The sequence below is a fragment of the Perca fluviatilis genome, chromosome 8 (assembly GCF_010015445.1).
Source record: "Perca fluviatilis chromosome 8, GENO_Pfluv_1.0, whole genome shotgun sequence".
NCBI lineage: Eukaryota > Metazoa > Chordata > Actinopteri > Perciformes > Percidae > Perca > Perca fluviatilis.
Genome location: NC_053119.1, coordinates 7,622,979 through 7,644,211, shown reverse-complemented (window position 1 = coordinate 7,644,211; position 21,233 = coordinate 7,622,979). Strand labels below are relative to the sequence as shown.

The 21,233-nt window shown below is 41.0% G+C and overlaps 1 protein-coding gene across 1 annotated transcript in view; it reads left to right on the top strand.

Moving 5' to 3' along the window:
• Window positions 1-21,233, top strand: part of LOC120563753 (suppressor of tumorigenicity 7 protein homolog) — a 50,900-nt gene that overhangs the window by 28,421 nt on the left and 1,246 nt on the right. Inside the window, exons 3-14 of the mRNA XM_039808144.1 lie at window positions 1,370-1,529; window positions 6,574-6,628; window positions 7,378-7,493; window positions 8,856-8,931; window positions 9,667-9,826; window positions 10,434-10,563; window positions 11,181-11,253; window positions 11,971-12,073; window positions 13,293-13,443; window positions 14,406-14,498; window positions 16,921-17,060; window positions 20,608-21,215. Of these exons, the coding sequence (XP_039664078.1) occupies window positions 1,370-1,529; window positions 6,574-6,628; window positions 7,378-7,493; window positions 8,856-8,931; window positions 9,667-9,826; window positions 10,434-10,563; window positions 11,181-11,253; window positions 11,971-12,073; window positions 13,293-13,443; window positions 14,406-14,498; window positions 16,921-17,060; window positions 20,608-20,703 (1,353 nt within the window). The 3' untranslated portion in view covers window positions 20,704-21,215. The remainder of the gene's footprint in view (window positions 1-1,369; window positions 1,530-6,573; window positions 6,629-7,377; window positions 7,494-8,855; window positions 8,932-9,666; window positions 9,827-10,433; window positions 10,564-11,180; window positions 11,254-11,970; window positions 12,074-13,292; window positions 13,444-14,405; window positions 14,499-16,920; window positions 17,061-20,607; window positions 21,216-21,233) is intronic.

Sequence of the window (21,233 nt, the reverse complement as noted above, 5' to 3'; positions counted from 1 at the left end):
TCATTTGGTCCTTCAGAAGATGTGCTGCTAAATAATGGCAGCCTCTGGCATTGTCTTCTGACGTATAACACCATGCCACACACTTTCAATGCTTTTAGTGCTTTTCAGAGTACTGAGAACACATTTTAGGGGTTTTTTGGTGTGGGATGTGGATAAAGATATAAATAGAGCTCTCCATCTCTGTGCATTAAACACTCAGCTGATTTGATTGCAGCACCTAACTGGTTACTAGTGATTCCAAGTTGTTGACGTGCATATTGAGCTGCCATCTTTCCCCTCTGCTCCAGGGATGGAAAATAGTGTTAAAATGTTTAGGTATATGTCAGTATTCAAAAACAGATAATAAAGAATAGATAAAGATGTGACAAATATCATCAAAGCAGGGAAGCGATATAATAAAACTGATGGCAAGGCTTTTCCTACTTATGCTAGTTTATTATCTCTCTTTCAAGTTCCTCACAGAGACAGCCAACTGTGCAACAGTGGTTGGTCTGTATTTTAAAATAGCTCCTCTCTTAATTAACTCACTCTGTTCCCTGCGGGCTTTTTGCCAATATGCGTAGGCTGCTTAGAAAAGGTGTCGAGCTTTGCACATGCTCTGTAAGATGATTAAGAAAAATGGAAAGGAATTGGTTTTGTATGAGCAATACTGGTCATTTTCTCTGTGCTTGAAATGGATGTCCCAATTAGTTTTCCACTGAAGAGTTACAGATAAGTCACATCAAATATCACTTCCTCCCTCAAGCAGAGGCTGACAGTATTACAGCTTTGCCAGATGGCAGTCTGTAGGCTACATTTAATAAAATACTGCTCTCATCAGTATTCTGGATGTTTTTCACACATTCATTGATCAAAACTTAACATGAATGGTTCCTGTAGCAGAACATTTTCAAAACCTTACTTTGTCTTTCTTCCTAGATTCTTTGAGCAACATTCTCGCCTAATATTTATTGTCACAGTCTTCTGCTGTTTGACATTAAACCGCTACACCAGAGCAAAACAAGAAAAAAAATTATTTTGAACATTATGTTTTGCAACTTAACTCTTATTTTGTCTTGTGTTCTCAAGGGGAATTCAAAAAGTTCAACTGGGAAAGTATGGAGGGAAATTCATAGTTCAAGGTGTTTTCAGTATTTATTTATTTATTTTAACTGTTCCACTGCTTTTTTAAGTTCAATAAATGCAACATCTTTCCAAAAGTCAATGAGTAATCGTGTTCACTATGACCAAAAATAATTGCGATAATGATTTTCTTTCCATAATCGAGCAGCCCTAACTCAAACAACCAACAATGTGGTCTTTATTGAATGAAAGTCATATGAACAGTTCAATTAAAGATTTTCTCTCTCTCTTCCTCTCTCTCTTTCAGATATTTGAGTGGTGGTATTTCAGGAAATATGGGACCTCCTTCATAGAGCAGGTGTCTGTGAGCCACCTGCGCCCCCTGCTGGGCGGAGTGGACAGCAGCTCCCCCAGCAACTCCAACACCAGTAATGGAGAGGCCGATTCCAATCGACAAAGTGTTTCTGGTAAGAGCTGATAGGAATATCCACTACAGACAGAAGAGCAGCGCATAGTGCTGTATGCAGCATCAGTACAAAAACAGGACAGCAGCTGATTCTAACAGCAGTGTAGTTAAAGCGTATTAGAACTCGGGCTCTGTTTTGTTGTTTGACATTCACAGTGAACATTTCCCATCACTCACAACAGGGTACACTTTAGTAAAAACATGTTCATTTACTTGCCTCACATTTGACCAGCAAGTCAGGTACCAGGTGATTACAAAGTATGCCTCTGTGAGAGGAAGAAAATGTGGAGGGAGTTTTGTACCTTGACACGTTTTTGTTGCTGCTATTTTATCTTGGTCCCATTTTTTAAAGGGTATTTTTTTTTTAACTCAATCAAAAATGTGACAAACGACACAAACCGAAAGATTGATGCCTTAAATCTTATGGTGGTCATCATGACCACCATCTTTATATTTAAGTGCTACAAATAGGGCTGGCTCGGAGTCCCTGCTCACTTTAGCTTCTCCGCTCTAGATCTCACCCCTTCGCAGGTCACTGTTGCAGTAATACAGAGCCCTTCAGTTTGGTTCTGCTGTGTTAACTTCAGAAAGGAGAACTAAAAAGCCAAAACGTTGTAAAATGTCAAAGCAATTTTTCAGCTGTTCTGCAACAAAACCCCACTGGCCCGCTGAAGGCGATGAAAGCATTGATTCTAATGTGCAGTTTTGGGAGAGGCTTTCAAACTTGTTTTAACTCATGTATTGTTTTTTATAGAATTTATATCAATCATTTTGCTGCTACATATATATATATATATATATATATAGACAGATGTTAACACTTAAATGCAAAACTGCCATCCTGACATTTTAATTAGAGACTGCCTCTCTGAGCTCATAGGTTGTTGTTTTTTTGTTTGAATGTGTCACTTGGAGCTGTGAATCACAAAGTATGCCAATATCTTATTAATAGTTAATCTGTTCTTACTGTTTATGGAGCAGCTCCAGCATTTATTTGTAAAATGACACATCACTCTACCGACTGCTTCAGATTCACAGATTAAAACTAATGAATACGACCTTACAAACAATAGAATTGTGTAACATTTCATTTTTTAGACGCATTCTCAAACATGTTTGCAGCTATATAGTAAGCGCATACATTCCCAAACCTACAATGTTAGTAAGCTTTTATACAGCTTGCAGAATATTTAAAGTGCATATCTTTTTACCTGTTTGATCATTAATGAGTCGTAGTATCTAACCTGATCCCTTTTCCACCCATTACAACAAAGACAAGTCAAATCAAGTATATAATCATGACATAGCCAAACAGGATAAGCCTTCTGTTCTGATTTAAGTGTGTTTGTGAGAAGAGATGTACTGCACAGTCTAGGTAGGCCATACCCTGCCTGTTGAGGGACTAACATTGAACATGTTAAACTACAGTAGACAAGATCTTAGGAAATGAAGTCTGTCTAGCAATATCCTCCACAGTCACTCAGGGTGAGCTCTGCATAGCTGCTTCTTTGCTTTCGTTCTACATCAGTGATGCTTTGATCGTGGTTAATCTGTTATATGTGTATTTGCTCTCCCGTGGAAATTCATTCATTTCAAAAGAGGACATTTCTCAGTGCTGCATTTTTCCTTTGGTTCCATTGCGAATAATACAGGAAAACATTTATCCTACATATGTATCCATAATACAGCATACATTAGGTGTCTCAGTCTGCTTTTTTTTTTACAGCAGCATTTGTATTATGTAAGGGAAAAATTGTATTAGCAGCAAGCTGGAGTTGAAATGCAAGTTAAAGTTTAAATGCTGCTGATGTATAACCTCATCTAATCAGTATAATCTCCTCAAATTTCCTCCAAAGGCTCCTGTTGTGGAAAGGTTTGTGGAGGCACGACGCAGCCAGCTTTTATTTTCAGCCAAACAACTTTGAATTAAATAGGATTATGTGTGCTGTATTAAATCAACAAGCCATGCTTGGGAAAAGAAAGGAAGTCTAATTATTTTGACTGAACTAATCCTCAGTTTTCTGGCTAATAATCTCCTCGGCGTAAGTCCCTCCATTGAAATCAGAGTTGCAGGGTGGAGCATATTGTTTTTTCTTTGTTACAGCAGACGTCTGAGACAGTTTAGGTGAAGTCACTGGATTGATTAGTTATAGGTCTGCACTTGAAATGAAAGAATGTAGTATAGCATGAATCCAGAAGGTGTGTTCTGTGTTGGATGGAAACCTCTGTGAAACCTTTCTTAATTATTATTGGTGGGATTTAGTATTTCTCCTGAAAGTGTTTTTTTGTGGCTTTTCTCCTCTTTATAGAGTAAAAAATTGTGTATCCTTGCTTTGATTAAGACATGATGCGGTTAGATTTAAAGATAGTGGCCAGTGCTGAAATAATAAGTTGATTAGTAGATCATTTTAAATCATTTATCAAGGCTAAATAGCAAACATTTGCTTACTCCAGCCTCTCAAACTTGGGGATTTGGGGATTGGCTTCATTTTTCTCTGTTTTATATCATTGTAAATTGAATATTTGTGAGATGTTTTGACTGTTGGTCAGACAAAACAAGCAATATGATGTCACCAAAGGCTCTTCATGGGCATTTTTCACTATTTTGTGACGTTTCGAAAGATGTTTTTGTTGCTGCTATTTTATCTTGGTCCCATTTTTTAAAGGTTTTTTTTTTTAACTCAATAAAAAATTAGACAAACAACACAAACCGAAAGATTGATGCCTTAAATCTTATGGTGGTCATCATGACCACCATCTATATATGTAAGTGCTACAAATAGGGCTGGCTCGGAGTCCCTGCTCACTTTAGCTTCTCCACTCTAGATCTCATCCCTTCGCAATGGTGGAATGTAACAAAGTGCAAATACTTTGTTACTGTACTTAAGTAAATTTTTTACGTATCTGTACTTTACTTAAATAGAATCAATAGTGCATACTTTTGACTTTTACTTCGTTACATTTTAGCAGCAATTATCTATACTTTCTACTCCACTACATTTCTACAACGTTCCGTTAAATTTTCTGATCAGTTTTCCCCTCTGCCAAAACGTCTTCCTGACCGTCAGGGAAGCCTTCAGCAGCGGCTCCTGCACCGGCGGCAATCCGTCCAGCGATATTACGAATCCCACTATGGCCGCGCCAAGACCTGCCCTTCAGTAGCGTTTATTGGCCAGGCGCGTACCGCTCCCAGTACTACCGCTGATCCCGTTACTGCTGCTGCTCCCGATACTCTGCTTGGTCATATGTGAAGCATTCGTTCACATAGGGTTAATATACAACCTGTATATCTATCTTAAAACCACTCCCAGTCCTCCTCAGCTGTGAAGCCACGTAGCCGAATTGTTGTCCAAGCCCGTGTGTTCTCACTAGATAAACGTGTGCAGCATTCACTGTCCTGTGGGAAATAATGCAAAGTCGAGCTTCATGCAGATCACCCTGATAGATAACCAGAATTGTAAGTCAGAATGTAAACTGGGCCACAGATGGTAAGCCCAATTACATTAACCTAAAACTGAATGAATTAAAATACCACAGCACATACTGATTTTTTTTATTTTTTATTATTAGATTATAGACATTAAGAGAATAATCGTTATGCAAGTTCTTTTACTTTTAATGTTTAAAGTACATTTAAAATCAGATACTTTTTACTTTTACTTAAGTATGGTTTTCATTGTGGTACTTTTACTAAAGTAAATATGTCTTTGGTTATTTGTACTTTTACTTAAGTACTGAGATTCAGTACTTCCTCCATCACTGTCCCTTGGCAGGTCACTGTTGCAGTAATACAGAGCCCTTCAGTTTGGTTCTGCTGTGTTAACTTCAGAAAGGAGAACTAAAAAGCCAAAACGTTGTAAAATGTCAAAGCAATTTTTCAGCTGTTCTGCAACAAAACCCCGCTGGCCCGCTGAAGGCGATGAAAGCATTGATTCTAATGTGCAGTTTTGGGAGAGGCTTTCAAACTTGTTTTAACTCATGTATTGTTTTTTATAGAATTTATATCAATCATTTTAAACATAAACAGCTGTTAACACTTGAATGCAAAACTGCCATCCTGACATGTAATTAGAGACTGCCTCTCTGAGCTCATAGGTTTGTTTGAATGTGTCACTTGGAGCTGTGAGTCACAAAGTATGCCAATATCTTATTAATTGTTGATCTGTTCTTACTGTTTATGGAGCAGCTCCAGCACTTGTTTTGTGTGCTTTGTGTGTTTTATAGATGAAACTATTAATAAATACATACAAAAGTTATCATTAGTTGCAGCCCTAATAGTCACTATTAAAGGGGTAATTCAGCAATTTTGTATTGCACTTCCATAAAGTTTGGGGTCTTGCGAGAGACAAATTAATAAAGAAAGATCAAAATCGATGTAGCAGAGGATATTCTGACCTTAAGTTCCAAGTCAAAAAATGCTGCATCCTGCAATTCCCATAACACATCTGTATTTCCTCAAATCCATCCTTCCCAGTAGGGGAACAACATTCCCCTACATTCAGGTCTTTACACCCTTACTATGTATCGCAAGTTCTCTGTAAATGTTCCCCAAGTCAAAGCTGACAACCCAGATTACACCATCAGAGGTTTCCTCTGCTCCTCCAGAGCCACAGAACACATTATACAGTTGTTTCTGTCTGTTAGGAAATGTAGGTTACCTCCTAAAGTATAATATCAACATTTCAAAACCCCATATTGTTAAATCCTGCATCCTACATTCATCTGTTCGGTGCCAGGAGCCAAAACACGTGCTTATGACTGTTTTCTGACAGCAGTGAGAGATTGTGTAGAAGTGTGTTTGGTCACTGAGGAGTTTTAAGGCCTTTTCCCTGTCAGCTGTGCTCTCAAAGAGGTCGATTGCCAGTCGGGCAGCTGCAGGGCGGATGGCAGAATGCACAGTCGAGCCCTTTGAAATGTGCCGAGGAGGCTCAGTGTCGACTTTACCCTTGACACTCATCACCCGTGTTGTTCTCTCTCTCTCTCTCTCTCTCTCTCTCTCTCTCTCTCTCTCTCTCTCTCTCTCTCTCTCCGTCTCCCTTTTGCAGAATGTAAAGTATGGAGAAATCCGCTGAATTTATTTCGTGGAGCCGAATATAATCGGTGAGTGACTACCTGCATCTGAAAACCCTCTGGAGCTCTGGCCTCCTTTGTCTGTCCTCTCTCTTTTTCTGATTTTTTTTGTATGTCTCGTCTCTCGTTTGTTTTCCTAATCAGTCTCTTTTTGTATTCACTCTCCTGCCATATTTTCTGGTATCCTTATCTGTAGTTGATGAACTATTTCTTTTCCTTTTCTTACTCTTTTTTTTTTTTCATCTCGCACTCTGTCATCGGTTTGCCGTTTTCTCCTCCGTTAAAGTAAATTTGTTCTCATTCTCCTCTATTTCCTCAGGTTTCATTTATTTTTCTCTTCTGACCATCCCGTCTTTTCATTCCTTATCAACTCCTCACTCGACCCTTTTGTCTTTTGTGCTTCTTCTCATCTATCCTCCCTCTCTCAGATTTCTCTTTCCTTTTCCCCCTTTTGATTTGTTCTCATGTCATTCTTCCTTTATTCTCTCGTTGACGTGTCTTGCTCCTGCTCCTCCTGTTGAGTCATGCTCCACTTTTCCACTTCGCGTGCTGTAGTTATCCTGTCATTTGCTCTACCTACCTAAGCTCCAGCTATTAACTTTGGCCAATCTCACTGAAGTGCAATACCCATTAAGTCAGCCCAACCTATGACTCGTGTACAGTCATCTGAACTACATCTAACATCTTAATAACATCAGAGCAAGTATATTAGCTCAGGTCTTTCATTGTCTCTTTCTCTCACTCACTAATAATGAACGTGTCTCTGTGCTTGTGTTCAGATATACGTGGGTAACAGGTCGAGAGCCGCTGACATACTATGATATGAACCTGTCGGCGCAAGACCATCAGACCTTCTTTACTTGTGACTCAGACCACCTCCGGCCTGCTGATGCCAGTAAGCAAACCCATGCATATACAGTACATGTATCCAGGGCTTTCCACAAATGACATGGAGTAGCCAGACAGTGGGGAAAAGTAGCCAACGGACACCCCTAGCTGGCTACTTTTTAGAAAACATTTTAAAAGCCAAATTTGGTAGCCTCTGGCACATTCTAATGTCTCTATTCCATCATTTACACTGATCTTAATAATTGCATTTTTTTTTTTAACATGAATTGTAAGAACTAGGCTTCTTGTATGTTTTAGCCCAGTATGAAAATAGCTATTCATATTCATTAAAAACCATGCCTATTTCTGCCTGATCAGAACTTTAGTAATTCAATTTATTATTAGTTATTTTGTATGACTGTAAGGTTTGATGGTTAATGTATTGTTTTACTAGAAACATAAATGCACTCGTACTCGACAAAAATAAACAAGGTTAATTTAAGAGGGAACATGATTTTTGGGGCATTTTTAGGCCTTTATTGACAGGACAATTGAAGAAATGAAAGGGGAAAGAGAGGTGTAAATGACATGCAGCAAAGGGCCGCAGGTTGGAGTCTGACCCGGGCCCGCTGCATCGAGGACTAAACCTCTATATACGGGCGCCCGCTCTACCAACTGAGCTGTCCGGGCGCCCAGGGAACACGATTTTAATCCCATTTCTTGTATAGCGTATTGGTTTTAAATTAAATTATTTACAACCTAAACCTATGCCAAAAATAACTCGAAAATAACAAAACGTCAATCTACTAAATCATGGATTAATATATTGCTATGAAAAGGGCAATGTAAATAAAGATAATTCATTCATTAAGTCATTAAACCGATAAACGTCTGTGTGGAAACGTATAGAAACCGCAGCGCTTTCAGTGGACTTTTATCCACAATCGTCAAGTTGCTGCGACCGGTGTTTTCCAAAGTAGCCCGTCAAATGAGGATGTCCCTCGTCTGTGCAATCATTGCAATTCTTTATTTGTTTTGTCATCAATTATCTCTGAAGAAGACTCTCCGCTCTCTACTCGGCAGGACACAACCTCTCCGCTGAGCGTGCGCACACACGTTTCTATAGAGCGTGTGGGGGCGGGGCTGATAGACGGATCAAGTTTCATCAACACCCGCATTGTTCTGATGCGGAGGCTAGTTGTCGTAAAATGCACACGCATAACGAAAGGCAAATTGTTAATCAAAAATTAGAATGGAAAAAATTTTTATAATAAAGGAGCCAGCTGGACTTAGACGAGTATTCGGCAGCCGGCGCTTATGAAAAGCTTTGTGCGTCTTGATTTGTGTGCACCGATAAGGCACACAAATGTAATATGACCCCCTCTGACATCTTAAATATGATTCTTTGTGTGTGTTTGTTTGGTGGCAGTTATGCAGAAGGCATGGAGAGAGAGAAACCCACAGGCTCGGATCTCTGCAGCACATGAAGCTCTGGAGCTCGAAGAGTGAGTTTACTTCCGTGTTTATTTTCCTCCTGTCCCAAAAGAAAAACTCAGAGAAAAGCCAGACAAAATAAACATAATTGTATTAAACGCAAAAAAAAAATTCTTTCTTGTCCTTTTAATTATTTGCTGACCCCTCAGATTTATGTTGGGACCTGTTGGTGGGGTTAACTCTTTATTTTAAACTATAAAATTCTGGCAAAAACTATCTCACAACCTTGATTTTTAGCCGTAAATCCACAATGATAATGAACACTGTTTCTGTAAGGTCAATAGACTTCAATGGGATCTAACTTGAAAGATTGGAAAGTGTGGGTTTTGTTGGTGGGAGGGATGATGCATCTCATCACAGATTGGCCCTTGGGTGCCTGCATCATTCATAGGGGAAGAGAACTTGTTTTCATGGCAATGTAGGTTTATTTTTAGGAGCATCTGTAACTACAAAGGCACTGCAGAGGAAGTGTGGCAGCAAAGCTCGTATCAAGGCCGTGACAGCAGGTTGACTCGGAGGAAAACGTCTTTGATCAGTGCTCTGTCAGATGCTGCTTAAAATACACGAGTCGTAAAAGCAGTTTTATCGCCCAGAGATGCCACGCTGTGTAGACAAACAAGGATGCCCTGTATTTAGATTTTGTTGGTAAATGAATGACTGACTCCATTAGAATAAGATAATAAGTTAGTTTGTAATTTCCTGGTTAACAGATCCCGGTCCTCTCCTCCTCTCCTCTCCTCCTGTAGTTGCGCGACAGCTTACATCCTGTTAGCGGAGGAAGAAGCTACAACCATCATGGAGGCTGAACGTTTGTTTAAACAGGCACTAAAAGCTGGAGAGGGCTGCTATCGGCGCAGCCAACAGCTCCAACATCACGGCACACAGTATGAAGCCCAGCACAGTGAGTAGAAACAACTCCATCAGGCTTCAAATGTCACTATATGGACAACAGTGGACAATACAGGATTGTAGTGTGTACGTATTGTATATTTTTTTTTTTCTGTACCTACACACACAAGGAGAGAGGAGTGTTGGTGTGTTTATAAGATGGTTTTTTTCTTTTTTTTTGGCAAGGTGTGGGGGGGAGGAGATAAAGTGATGTGGTGTGTTGTTGTTTTTTTTCCCCCCCCCAACCACACACACACACACACACACACACACACACACACACACACACACACACACACACACACACACACACACACACACACATTCAGTTAATACTCTTTTTTCACTCTCTCTCTCTCTCTCTCTCTCTCTCTCTCTCTCTCTCTGTTACCACACACATTCTCTCTCTCTCTGTTAATACTCACTCTCTCTCACACACACACACACACACACACACACACACACACACACACACACACACACACACACACACACACGTTCTTTGATTGATGGAGTTTAACTAGTGACAGTGTACTGTAACTGCTTAATGCTGAAAAATGTCCATAGCTCTTGTCTGCTGACTGTGCATGTGTCGCCCCCTGTCCGGTATTACATGTAACAACAGTTGTGTGTTTTCCAGTTAATGAAGGAGTTCCCTCTCCTCAGTATGTTCAACATCCATGAGAACCTGCTGGAGTCGCTACTAGAGCTCCAGAACTACGCCGACGTCCAGGCCGTATTGGCCAAGTACGACGGTGAGGGACTCAAACATTGGTTTGTTTTGTAACTGAGAAACGAATATAGTAAGGCAGAACTTGTATAGAAAATGTTGTTTTCTAACTTAAATTAAGTTAATTTGGCAGAAAAACTACTTAAAATCCAATTAAATTGACAAAACAAATGTTTGAAATGTCATGGATTTACTGAAAACTGCACATAATCACTCAAGTGATTTTGTAAATGTCAAAAGTACGACAGACACTTAACTGTACACCAGGCTACATATAGATATACAACATTGGTGTTTCATGATGCATTGTAATACAACAGGTGTTTCCACACTGGTAAAGCTGTTACAGTATCTTTTATTCATTCATTGTAATGCTCCATACAATATCTCAGCCATAGTGTTGGAGTCATGTTTACATCAGTGAAAAAAAGGCAGATCGCACTTAACTGTTGGATGAGTGGGAAAAACAAAACAATCACTTGATAGCAAAACAACCCCAAAGCTATGAAACCCAAACTCATTATCTTCATTCACAAACTCCTCTGGGCGGCTTCTTAAACGCACCACCTGTAATTCCAAACGTCTGCTATGTTAACGTCTGCTAAACACGTCTCTGTCCATGTCTGCTTTATGTCTCCACAGATATTAGCTTACCCAAATCTGCAACAATATGCTACACAGCAGCCTTGCTCAAAGCCAGGGCGGTATCGGACAAGTGAGTATCACTTTTCATCGTCTACAATGCTCAACTATTTAAGAGTTTAAAATAGAGCTGAAAATGGCCCGGGGAAGTGCTCAGTGTGAATGAGAGAACAGGGCTGAGTGCTGGTGTAGCAGTTATATTTTTCTCTTTGGTACAGGGCTGCCTGGAGGGTACATCAGTGTTATTGTGAGTGTTTCGGTCTCCGGTCACCCAGAGGTTCTGGGTTATTTATGACTGCAAAACATAATGCTGGTGCACAGATAAAACCATAGAAATAGCCTTTTTCTTTGCTCATTTATAGATACACGTATCTGCGCACAGATTATTGATATTGCTTTTTATTGCTTCATCTTTTTGTTTATTTTTTATGGTAATTGTAGTGTCAAAATTGGTCGTAGAACTATTACATCTGTAATCTTACATGAAAAATACACCCTGAAACCAAACAAAAAAAAGCATCTATTGGTGATGTCCTGGAGTATTCTGCTGCTCTGGCTCTCACATGTATGTTCATCCAAGTCTTTTTTTGAGAAACAGACACTCTGTTACACGCTAGGGATTTATGTGATGTTCTTACACACAGCAGCTTGTCGCTCTGCTGGATTTCAACGTCTTCATTCGGCACCGTGGGAGTTATTTTTAAAATCACTTTGATCATATAGTTATGTGCAATCCCCATGATATTACTGACAGGAGTGTGTGTGTGTGTGTGTGTGTGTGTGTGTGCAGATTTTCTCCAGAGGCAGCATCCAGGCGAGGGCTAAGCACAGCAGAGATGAACGCAGTAGAAGCCATCCACAGAGCGGTGGAGTTCAACCCTCACGTCCCCAAAGTGAGACTTACACACACACACACACACACACACACACACACACACACACACACACACACACACACCACACGGCTACTGCCCAGTGAAAGTGTTGAAATGTTTACATGAAACACAACCAATACTGATCCATATTTGAGTTTTTTTTATTTATTTTTTTATAAACACAGATAATCAATCATTTTTTATAACGATTGGTTACATTAAGATACAATATGCATACTGGGCTGGACATTTTATGTAACAGAGACACAAAATGATCAAACATTTGGCATTTACTGTACTGAAATGTACTTATCGGCCGAATCATAGGCCGTTATAGATACTTTACTGGTTACTTTAGTTTATATATTATATATATATATATATATATATATATATATATATATATATATATATATATATTATAGCTTATTTTGACTTGCACTATTTTATGTTTAGATTCCCTTTTTTTTCTTTTTATTTTATTTTTTTTACTTGTGTGAAATTCTTTCTTATTTTTTATACATGGCGTTGTTGGAGGGAGCCTGAGACTTAAGATTCTCACTGCCAACGGCTGCTTCTCTGTTATTGTTGTGCTCATGATAAATAAAGAACTTGAACTTGATATATGAGTGCTGAGCTTAAATTGGCTGATAATAACAGACGTGCTGATGTACAGTATGGTTAAGGCTTTAGTTAATGATTCAGAAGGGATGCACAAAACTCTTAAACAAAAACTGTTGTACTGAGCTGCTACATTGTTAAGGAGAGAAAGTTTAGGAGGAGCAGTCTGATGGTGGCTGTAAAATGTGTACATGTGTTAAGAAACTCATACTTGTAATACTGTTTGTGTTAATACTGATAAGGGATGTAAATTCATCTGATTATGTTCCTGATGGATATTAACAATTATTACTGTTGAATAGCATTCACTGAGTAATTTTTAGTAGGTGAATCGCAACAAACTGAATTCAAACTGAATCGGGGGGAGGGGGGGGACCTTTAGATTTCCAGTTTTTAGAGTTTGCAGATTATGAGCTCAAGTCTGACTCAAGTGTTTCAAAGACAGCTGCTGTGGGTACAGTGTTGGGTTAATCCGGTTGTAGTTGGCTTATTAGCGCTTTTCTTTCTACACTCAGCTACATTTACCGTTTTTTGGGGTTTTGTCAAATTCAGATTGACTGCTGTGTCTCTATCCTGTTCTTCATGTCTTTCTCCTCCTCCTCCTCCTCCTCCTCAGTATCTGCTGGAGATGAAGAGTCTGATTCTTCCTCCAGAACACATCCTGAAGAGAGGGGACAGCGAGGCCATTGCCTACGCCTTCTTCCACCTGCAGCACTGGAAAAGGGTAGAGGGGGCGCTCAACCTGCTGCACTGCACCTGGGAGGGCAGTGAGTACACACACACACACACACACACACACACACACACACATTCTCTCTCTCTCAGTTAATACACACACACACACACACACACACACATTCTCTCTCTCTCAGTTAATACACACACACACACACACACACACACACACACACACACACACACACACACACACACACATCTCTCTCTCTCAGTTAATACACACACACACACACACACACACTCTCTCTCTCTGTTAATACACACACACACACACACACACAACACATTCTCTCTCTCTCAGTTAATACACACACACACACACACACACATTCTCTCTCTCTCTCTCAGTTAATACACACACACACACACAAAAACACACACACACTCACTCACTCTCTCTCTCTCTCTCTGTTAACACACACTCCCTTTTTCTCTCTCTCTGTTACCACTCTCTCTCTCCCTCTCTCTCTGTTACACCGTACACACATTCTCTCTCTCTCTTTTACCACACACACACACACACACACACACACACACACACACACACACACACACACACACACACACACACACACACACACACACACTCTTTCTCTCTCTCTCTGTTACCACACACACATTCTCTCTCTCTCAGTTAAAACACACTCCCTTTTTCTCTCGCTCTGTTACCACTTTCTCTCCCTCTCTCTCTGTTACACCATACACACACATTCTCTCTCTCTCTTTTACCACACACACACACACACAAACACTCTTTCTCTCTCTCTCTCTCTCTCTGTTACCACACACACATTCTCTCTCTCTCAGTTAACACACACTCCATTTTTCTCTCGCTCTGTTACCACTCTCTCTCCCTCTCTCTCTGTTACACCATACACACATTCTCTCTCTCTCTCAGTTACCACACACACACATACTCTCTCTCTCTATTCACCGGTAACCGTTAAAGACTCCATCCCTTTGTTAAACCTCTCTGTTTGTGTGTTTGTAGCGTTCAGAATGATCCCATATCCTCTGGAGAAGGGTCACCTGTTCTACCCCTACCCCATCTGCACAGAGACGGCCGACAGAGAGCTGTTACCCAGTAAGAGACGCCCTGACACACACACACACACACACACACACACTTATACATGCACACAATATGTATTTATACAGTACAAAGCAAAAATGATCTGATTATATGAATATCGCAGTGTGTTTATTGCACAAGTTGACATCGGGATGACGATAAAAAAACGAGCCCTCGTTTTTGGCTAAAAGTTAAAACAGTCTTGAGAGCCTTGCCTTAATAAATAAATCCTGTGTATTAAAGTGTGTTTTATGATTCTATAATTGTAAAGGTGAATTCAAACAGTACATAGGAATAAAAGTATTACTAGTAGTCGCAGCAGCGTCATTCAAAAAGACAGGTTGTAGGTTTGTAGTAGAAGCTACACGGTGTGTTGACGTTTTGATTTGACCGTTTCGAGGACCAAGGGTGATTATTTGTCCGTATTTATGAGGATAATGTGGATTTGGCCTTGTCATTTAGAATAATGATGCTGATTTGAATGCCTGGCACAAAAACTGAGTGGGTAAATCTGATATTAATAATTGCGATGAGGGGACAAATTCCTTAACAGAGAGCTGATGCGGAGTGTGTGTCGTCGTGCTGTCTGCTCAGCAGCTCGTCTGTCTTCACACACAAGCCTTCATTTGATTAAGTTGGCTCCCAGCCACCAGCAGCAACACACTGCTGTGTGAGTGTCTATGTGTGGCTGGGTAGATGTATGTACACATACTGTAAACCCTCAATGTATTTAAATAATGGAGTGGTTTTTCCACTGAAAATTGCAAATATTGGGTTTTAACTAATGAGAAATAACTGGCTCATTAAACATGACTGACCCATAAATGACAGTGTAGCGATAGCAGTGGTTTTTCCTCTGATACAGGAGCAGTGTGGCTCTCATACTGACTGTATGTTTGGATCCTGTATGGAGCTGTACTGTATGTAGTAACCTGATCAGACATGTCTGTCTGCAGACACACAGAGGAAGAGTTTTGCAGTGAAGTTGCATCGAAACCTGAAGTTTAAATGTTTTATTCGCTGTCATTTTCTTCATACTTTTTACCAGTTTTTTTTACTGACGCTATGGTACTATTCTCACAAGTATGTGGTAATATGTCACTACCTTAAGTACAAATAAACCAACAGATCATCAAAAAGTACCTCTTTTCCCAACTCTAAGTACATCTGACATTGACTGTGTACACAAAAAACCATCTAGAACGACCAGTTTCACATTGAAATACACTACGGCCATACAAAGTACATGCATAACTTTGGATAGGATTGTCTTCTCTATTGTTAAAATACTTTTTACTAACACTATGCTCATTGTTTATAACTGATAGTCAATTAAACATTTGCGGAATATACTGTATATGTGGTTGTTGTTTTTTGCCTGATCTAGTCCACTGCAAAACTTTGGAGTGTGTGGTAGAGCGAGAGAGAGAGAGATGGTGGTGCAACGCTACCAAGCCACGGCTGAACGTGTAGTTACATTTTTCAAGAGGTGCACATCAGGCTACGGCGTAGGGTCCGTGTCTCCAAGTTGTAGATTTAATACAGAAGCATAAATCACGCTTAAGGTGTGAGATTTTTATGTGACCTCGGTGGGATTTGAACCCACAACCTTACTCCTGAATTGTGCTGAATTGCTGCGGAGCTCTCCGGCATCTGGCAAAAATAGAAGCTCTGCATATCTGCTCCGGAGCTGGGACGGAGTCAGAACGCAGCCGTTCTGCTCTCAGTGGAAATACACACATTGACTTTAATGGAAACCTAATGACTACACTGCCGTTCTGCAACTGGTAGAATTTAGGAGTCCGTGTTGGTAACTTACAGTAGTGCTCAAAAAAACAAAAAAAACCTGTAACATATGATCAGAAAATTGTGCGATTATTATTATTTTCTGATTCACGTTTACAATCAAATGTCGAGTGGCTACCAGGTGTAACTCCACAAAGGGAATGCATACATCATGTGGATCTGGCTGCGCCTGTCTCTTTTCCTTGATTGGTTAATTTTGGGGGATTCTGGGTTTTTTGAATGGCAAGTATATGCCAGTCTTGTACATGGCGCTCTGAAGGGGTCAGATGATCAGTTCACTTCAAGTTTAGGGCTTTTTTTTGTGTCCACGTTGTAAAAATAGAAAACTTTCCTTAAAACCTTCTGAACAATAAAGTTAACTGTGATTAAGATAATGTAGAAACAGGGACTAAGAAATGTTTTTGTGTAAATGGTTGGTCAAAACACGAACTAACCTGCGGTCAAGTAAAATCTTTAGATGTATTTGAAGTAAATGTATAAAACTAACTTTGTGTGTGTGTGTGTTGTGTGTGTGTGTGTGTGTGTGTGTGTGTGTGTGTGTGTGTGTGTGTGTGTGTGTGTGTGTGTGTGTGTGTGTGTGTGTGTGTGCGTGCGTGTGTGTGTGTTATTTTGTCCCACGTGGAAGCAGTGTTTCACGAGGTGTCAGTCTACCCTAAGAAGGAGCTGCCCTTCTTCATCCTCTTCACAGCCGGTCTCTGCTCCTTCACTGCCATGCTGGCTCTGCTCACACACCAGTTCCCTGAACTCATGGGAGTGTTTGCTAAAGCTGTGAGTACACACACACACACACACACACACACACACACACACACACGGTAACTTGTTTGGAAGGTTTTCAGCGCAGAAAAAAATACAGAACTTAAATTTTTGCTGCAGAACATGGCAGCAAAAATCAATGCAAGTGGAATGTGTTGCTGTGGACGGCGTGCTGTGAATGCATCTGATTGGTTTGGTTAACCCTCTGACATTCTCTCTAGCACAAAACTTTCCTCTTAACCTGTGCTCTGGTTGGCAACAAGTGATCTTAAAAGTTAATAGCCTCATTTCCATAAAATCTGCCGGATGGGATAATATATCTAGACCCCCCTGACCTTTCTTTATGGGCCACCCTCAGGTTGCACGCGTTCTAACCGTCAGATTGCTATGAAATCTGCTCCACGGGGATATGCTCATTTGGTTTTAACAGCCCTGGGACTTTTCCTTTTAAACTTTCTGTGTTGAAGTGTCGGAGCTCTACAACTACACAATGATCAGTTTGAATTATTTCACATTTACCTTCTTTCTGTCTGTAATAACCCTTGTCAGCCTAGAAGTAGATTGGTCGAATTGGCTCTCGTACTGGTTTTAAGAGCAACAGCTGATGTGTTTCAGGTTGGTGTGAGCTGGTGGGCTGCTGCAGTCCCTCTTTTCCGACTGTAGACCTGTCATTTAGTCACTGCCTGGTTTAGCTCGCTTTAATGGTGTCGTGCTGCCGTTAACCAACGGATAACCACGCTAAAGAGTTTAGAAGTTGTTAGATCGTTCATTTCTGAGGTTTAAAAAGTCGTCTTCCAGCCTGAACACAGAGCCACCTTCAGCCTTCCCTCCTGTATTCATAGCAGCCAGTGGAGGGCGCTGAGGCCCCCCCACCCCTCCCTGCTGCGCTATGCTGCTCACCTGGAATGTGGGTGAGCTCATTCCCCCCCACCCCCCGAGGTGACGCTATCAGCAGATACCATCAACGGACACGCAGGCCTGCTGCTCTCTCTGTATTGGTGCCAGGATCACTTACTGTATCAATCTATACATTCATCTGTAACCAGTATGTTAAGCAACTTTTGAATGTTTATCTTATTGCATTTAAAGCAAAGAAATTGAGTTTCCATTTCACATAGCTAATACGAAATATTTAATGAGTGTAGCCGTTGTTTAGGACGTCCTCTAAACTGACTTGGATCATAAAACCGAATCGCTCAGATCCTGGGCCGTAGACTACATCAGCTCAACACTTTCCTAAAGGGAAACTCTGCACCAACTATATTTGTATTGTAAGTCAGGTTTGAAAAAAGGTCATTCCCAGCACAGGTCCGCCCAACTAGATTAAATAATAATGTGGAAACACACCCTAGTGTCTTTATGTTGCATGGTGATCCTGTTGCTGTGATTATGCTGAGTTGACAAATGGCAGAACGCGTTAATATAATCACTATATGTTGTTTAAATTGGCTCCGACTTACTTTTAAATTATGACCAAATTTATATTTTTATGTTACAAGAATCTTCTTTTCGGTAGGCATGCACCGATCCAACTTTCTCTCTTCTGATACCAATTTAAATATCAGCCAACACTGAGCACCGACCTGATCCCAGTGCGGTCTTTTCTCCAATTTCAAATCTGTATTCCTCATTGGATGGAACTAGCTGGGGTCGTTTTATGTAAGGTCAATTATGGAGAGGGTCTGCTGTGGAACTGAAAATGAGTGACTTTGATTTGTGACAACTGTGCGCATTGTGTGTTTATTCGCTTGGAGCAAACCTCATGCTGTAGTTTCAGCTTGTTACGTTATGGGATATCTTGTGTACAACACTGACATTTAGTCCCGAAGGTGGCAAAAGCAGAAAGGTCGCTGAACATACTCCGTCCTGCAGGTTGAATGGAAACGTGGATCATAAGGTAGTCCCATCATGGCCGATACCCTGATCCACTTCATCTGGTGTATCGGAGCGCTGCGTCAGTACTTTTGGATTACAGGACAGTCCCCCCAACCGCCCTCCCGCACAGTTCAAACACACGGGACACACACCTTTACTTTGAAGTGCTCTTTGAAGCGGGAACAGAGAGATGTGAGGCAGATCCATGCAGGTGGAGAGGAGACTCTTGATGGCTTTTATCTTCCATCTGACAGACCGGGAAGCTCTATGTCCCGCTGTTGCTCTGGTGGAGCCCCTATCACCCCTCGACCCCCCGCTCCCCTTCACCTCCGATTCACCGGTTGTTGCCAAAACACCGACCTGAGGACGAGGCCTGACAGCGAGCTGTTCTGCACTCACAGTAGCAGTCAGGCACAGACTGGAAATGCCATTTTAAGAATTGGGGATCAAATCTCCAAAATCCACTGCTGCTGCTAGTTTTGTGGTAGTTCAGGAGATAGTAAGGCATGACAAAGAGTCCCTCAATAAAATATCAAAGCATCTATTCTTAGACTTATAAAATATGTCTCTATCTGCAAAGACAGGACCATAAAAATATCACTATGTTAATGACTGTTCATTTAGACCTATTAGTAATGTTGCTAGGCTAATTTAGACTTGATGTTACCTTCATTAGGAGGCTCAAATATGTTTTGCGCCTCCAGACAGATTTCTTCCAATTTCTTTAGGGCCAAAAATGACTCTTCTGATAGGAAGGATGCCGATCCCCGCTTTAATGGGAAGAATTGGATGCTCTATTGGGGTTGTTACATTTGTAAACGCTACAACAGTTAGTTGATTAATCAATTGAATAATTGACAGAAAATGAATCAACAATTGAACGAAACAATCCTGACTAAAGGTCCACATGCTGGCCTTTTCCAGAGCTTTCAACTGTATCACACTGTCTGCATCAGCAGATGGGACTTTGATCTGTTTATATGTGAGCTCAGTCGCTTTAAAGATTCTATCCTGAGCTCTTTCAGGACTCCTCGTCTCATGTTGGCTCAAAGTGGTTTTAGAAAAAAAAAATCTCCTTTTAAGGTCCGCTTACGAGCTTTTTTTCTGAGCTGAGGTCCAAAATTCCTAAGATTTGTCAAGTGGTGCGATGAATGAACAATACACAGCACAGCAACACAATCCCTTTTTTCCTTCTGAGTCTGACCATCTCAGCGCCTCCTTTCCCTTTTCTTTTTTGGCTTTCCGTCATTACACTCACTCGCCGTCTGTTAACGTTACCGATAGATTTCCAAACGGGACGAAGAAAAAAAAGAGGTGTTCGATGGCTTTATGTCGTAGGCCGACCAGGGCTATGCCATTTGGGGAGGGGCCGCTCACTGATTCTCCCCCCCCCCCTATATTTCTGAAAAATATTCTGCTGCTCAACCCGTACGGTGGGCCGCAGCAGCCTCTTCTTTCAATACAAACACAGGCGGCAGCGGGCGCACGCCAGGCCGCCGGATGGTGTTGCTAAGAACTTGCCATGTATAACTATTACCAGACCGGCCCTCGCAGCCTCGGTCCACTACCGGCCCACCGGGAAAAGTCCCGACTCTCCCGATTGCCACTCCTCCTCTGTATAAATATATATATATATATATATATATAAGTGTGTGTGTGACTGTTGTTCTTTGTCTCCCTGTAGTTCCTCAGCACGCTGTTTGCTCCTCTGAACTTCATCATGGAGAAGGTGGAGAGCATCCTGCCGTCCAGCCTCTGGCACCAACTCACCCGCATCTGACCCAGACCGACCGGACCGGACCAGAATCAGACCCAGGACCAGGAGCTGATCTCCATCCAGACAGAAACAGCTGAACTGAAACCCAGAACGCTGCGTTGGGCTGGACTGACGCACCTTTGTGCCAAGATTAGCGAGTTCAAACCAAACTGAGGACGACGAGGAGAGGAGGCATGAAACAAAAAAGGCAAAACAATGGAATCCAGAATTGGTTTTGACTTTATTTGATATGTTCGCATTTTTTGGGGGTTTTCAATCATTTAAAGCTGTTCTTTTGTTGTACAAAAAGAGGTGATCAATTGCCATCATTAAAAAAAAAAAGTGAAAAGACAAAAAAATACAATAAAGGACTTTTTGTGTATTGCTGCAAGCCGGCTTCTTCCCGCCATTTTGATTCCCCGCTGTGTTTTAACGGCTGTAACGCTGCAGCTTAACGGCCTCGGTCCAGAGTGAAGTCTGAGTACAGCCGACAGCATCCGGCGTGCTGCTCAGTTAAAAGTACAAAACGCAACCTGGTAGGTTTTTATTGTTTA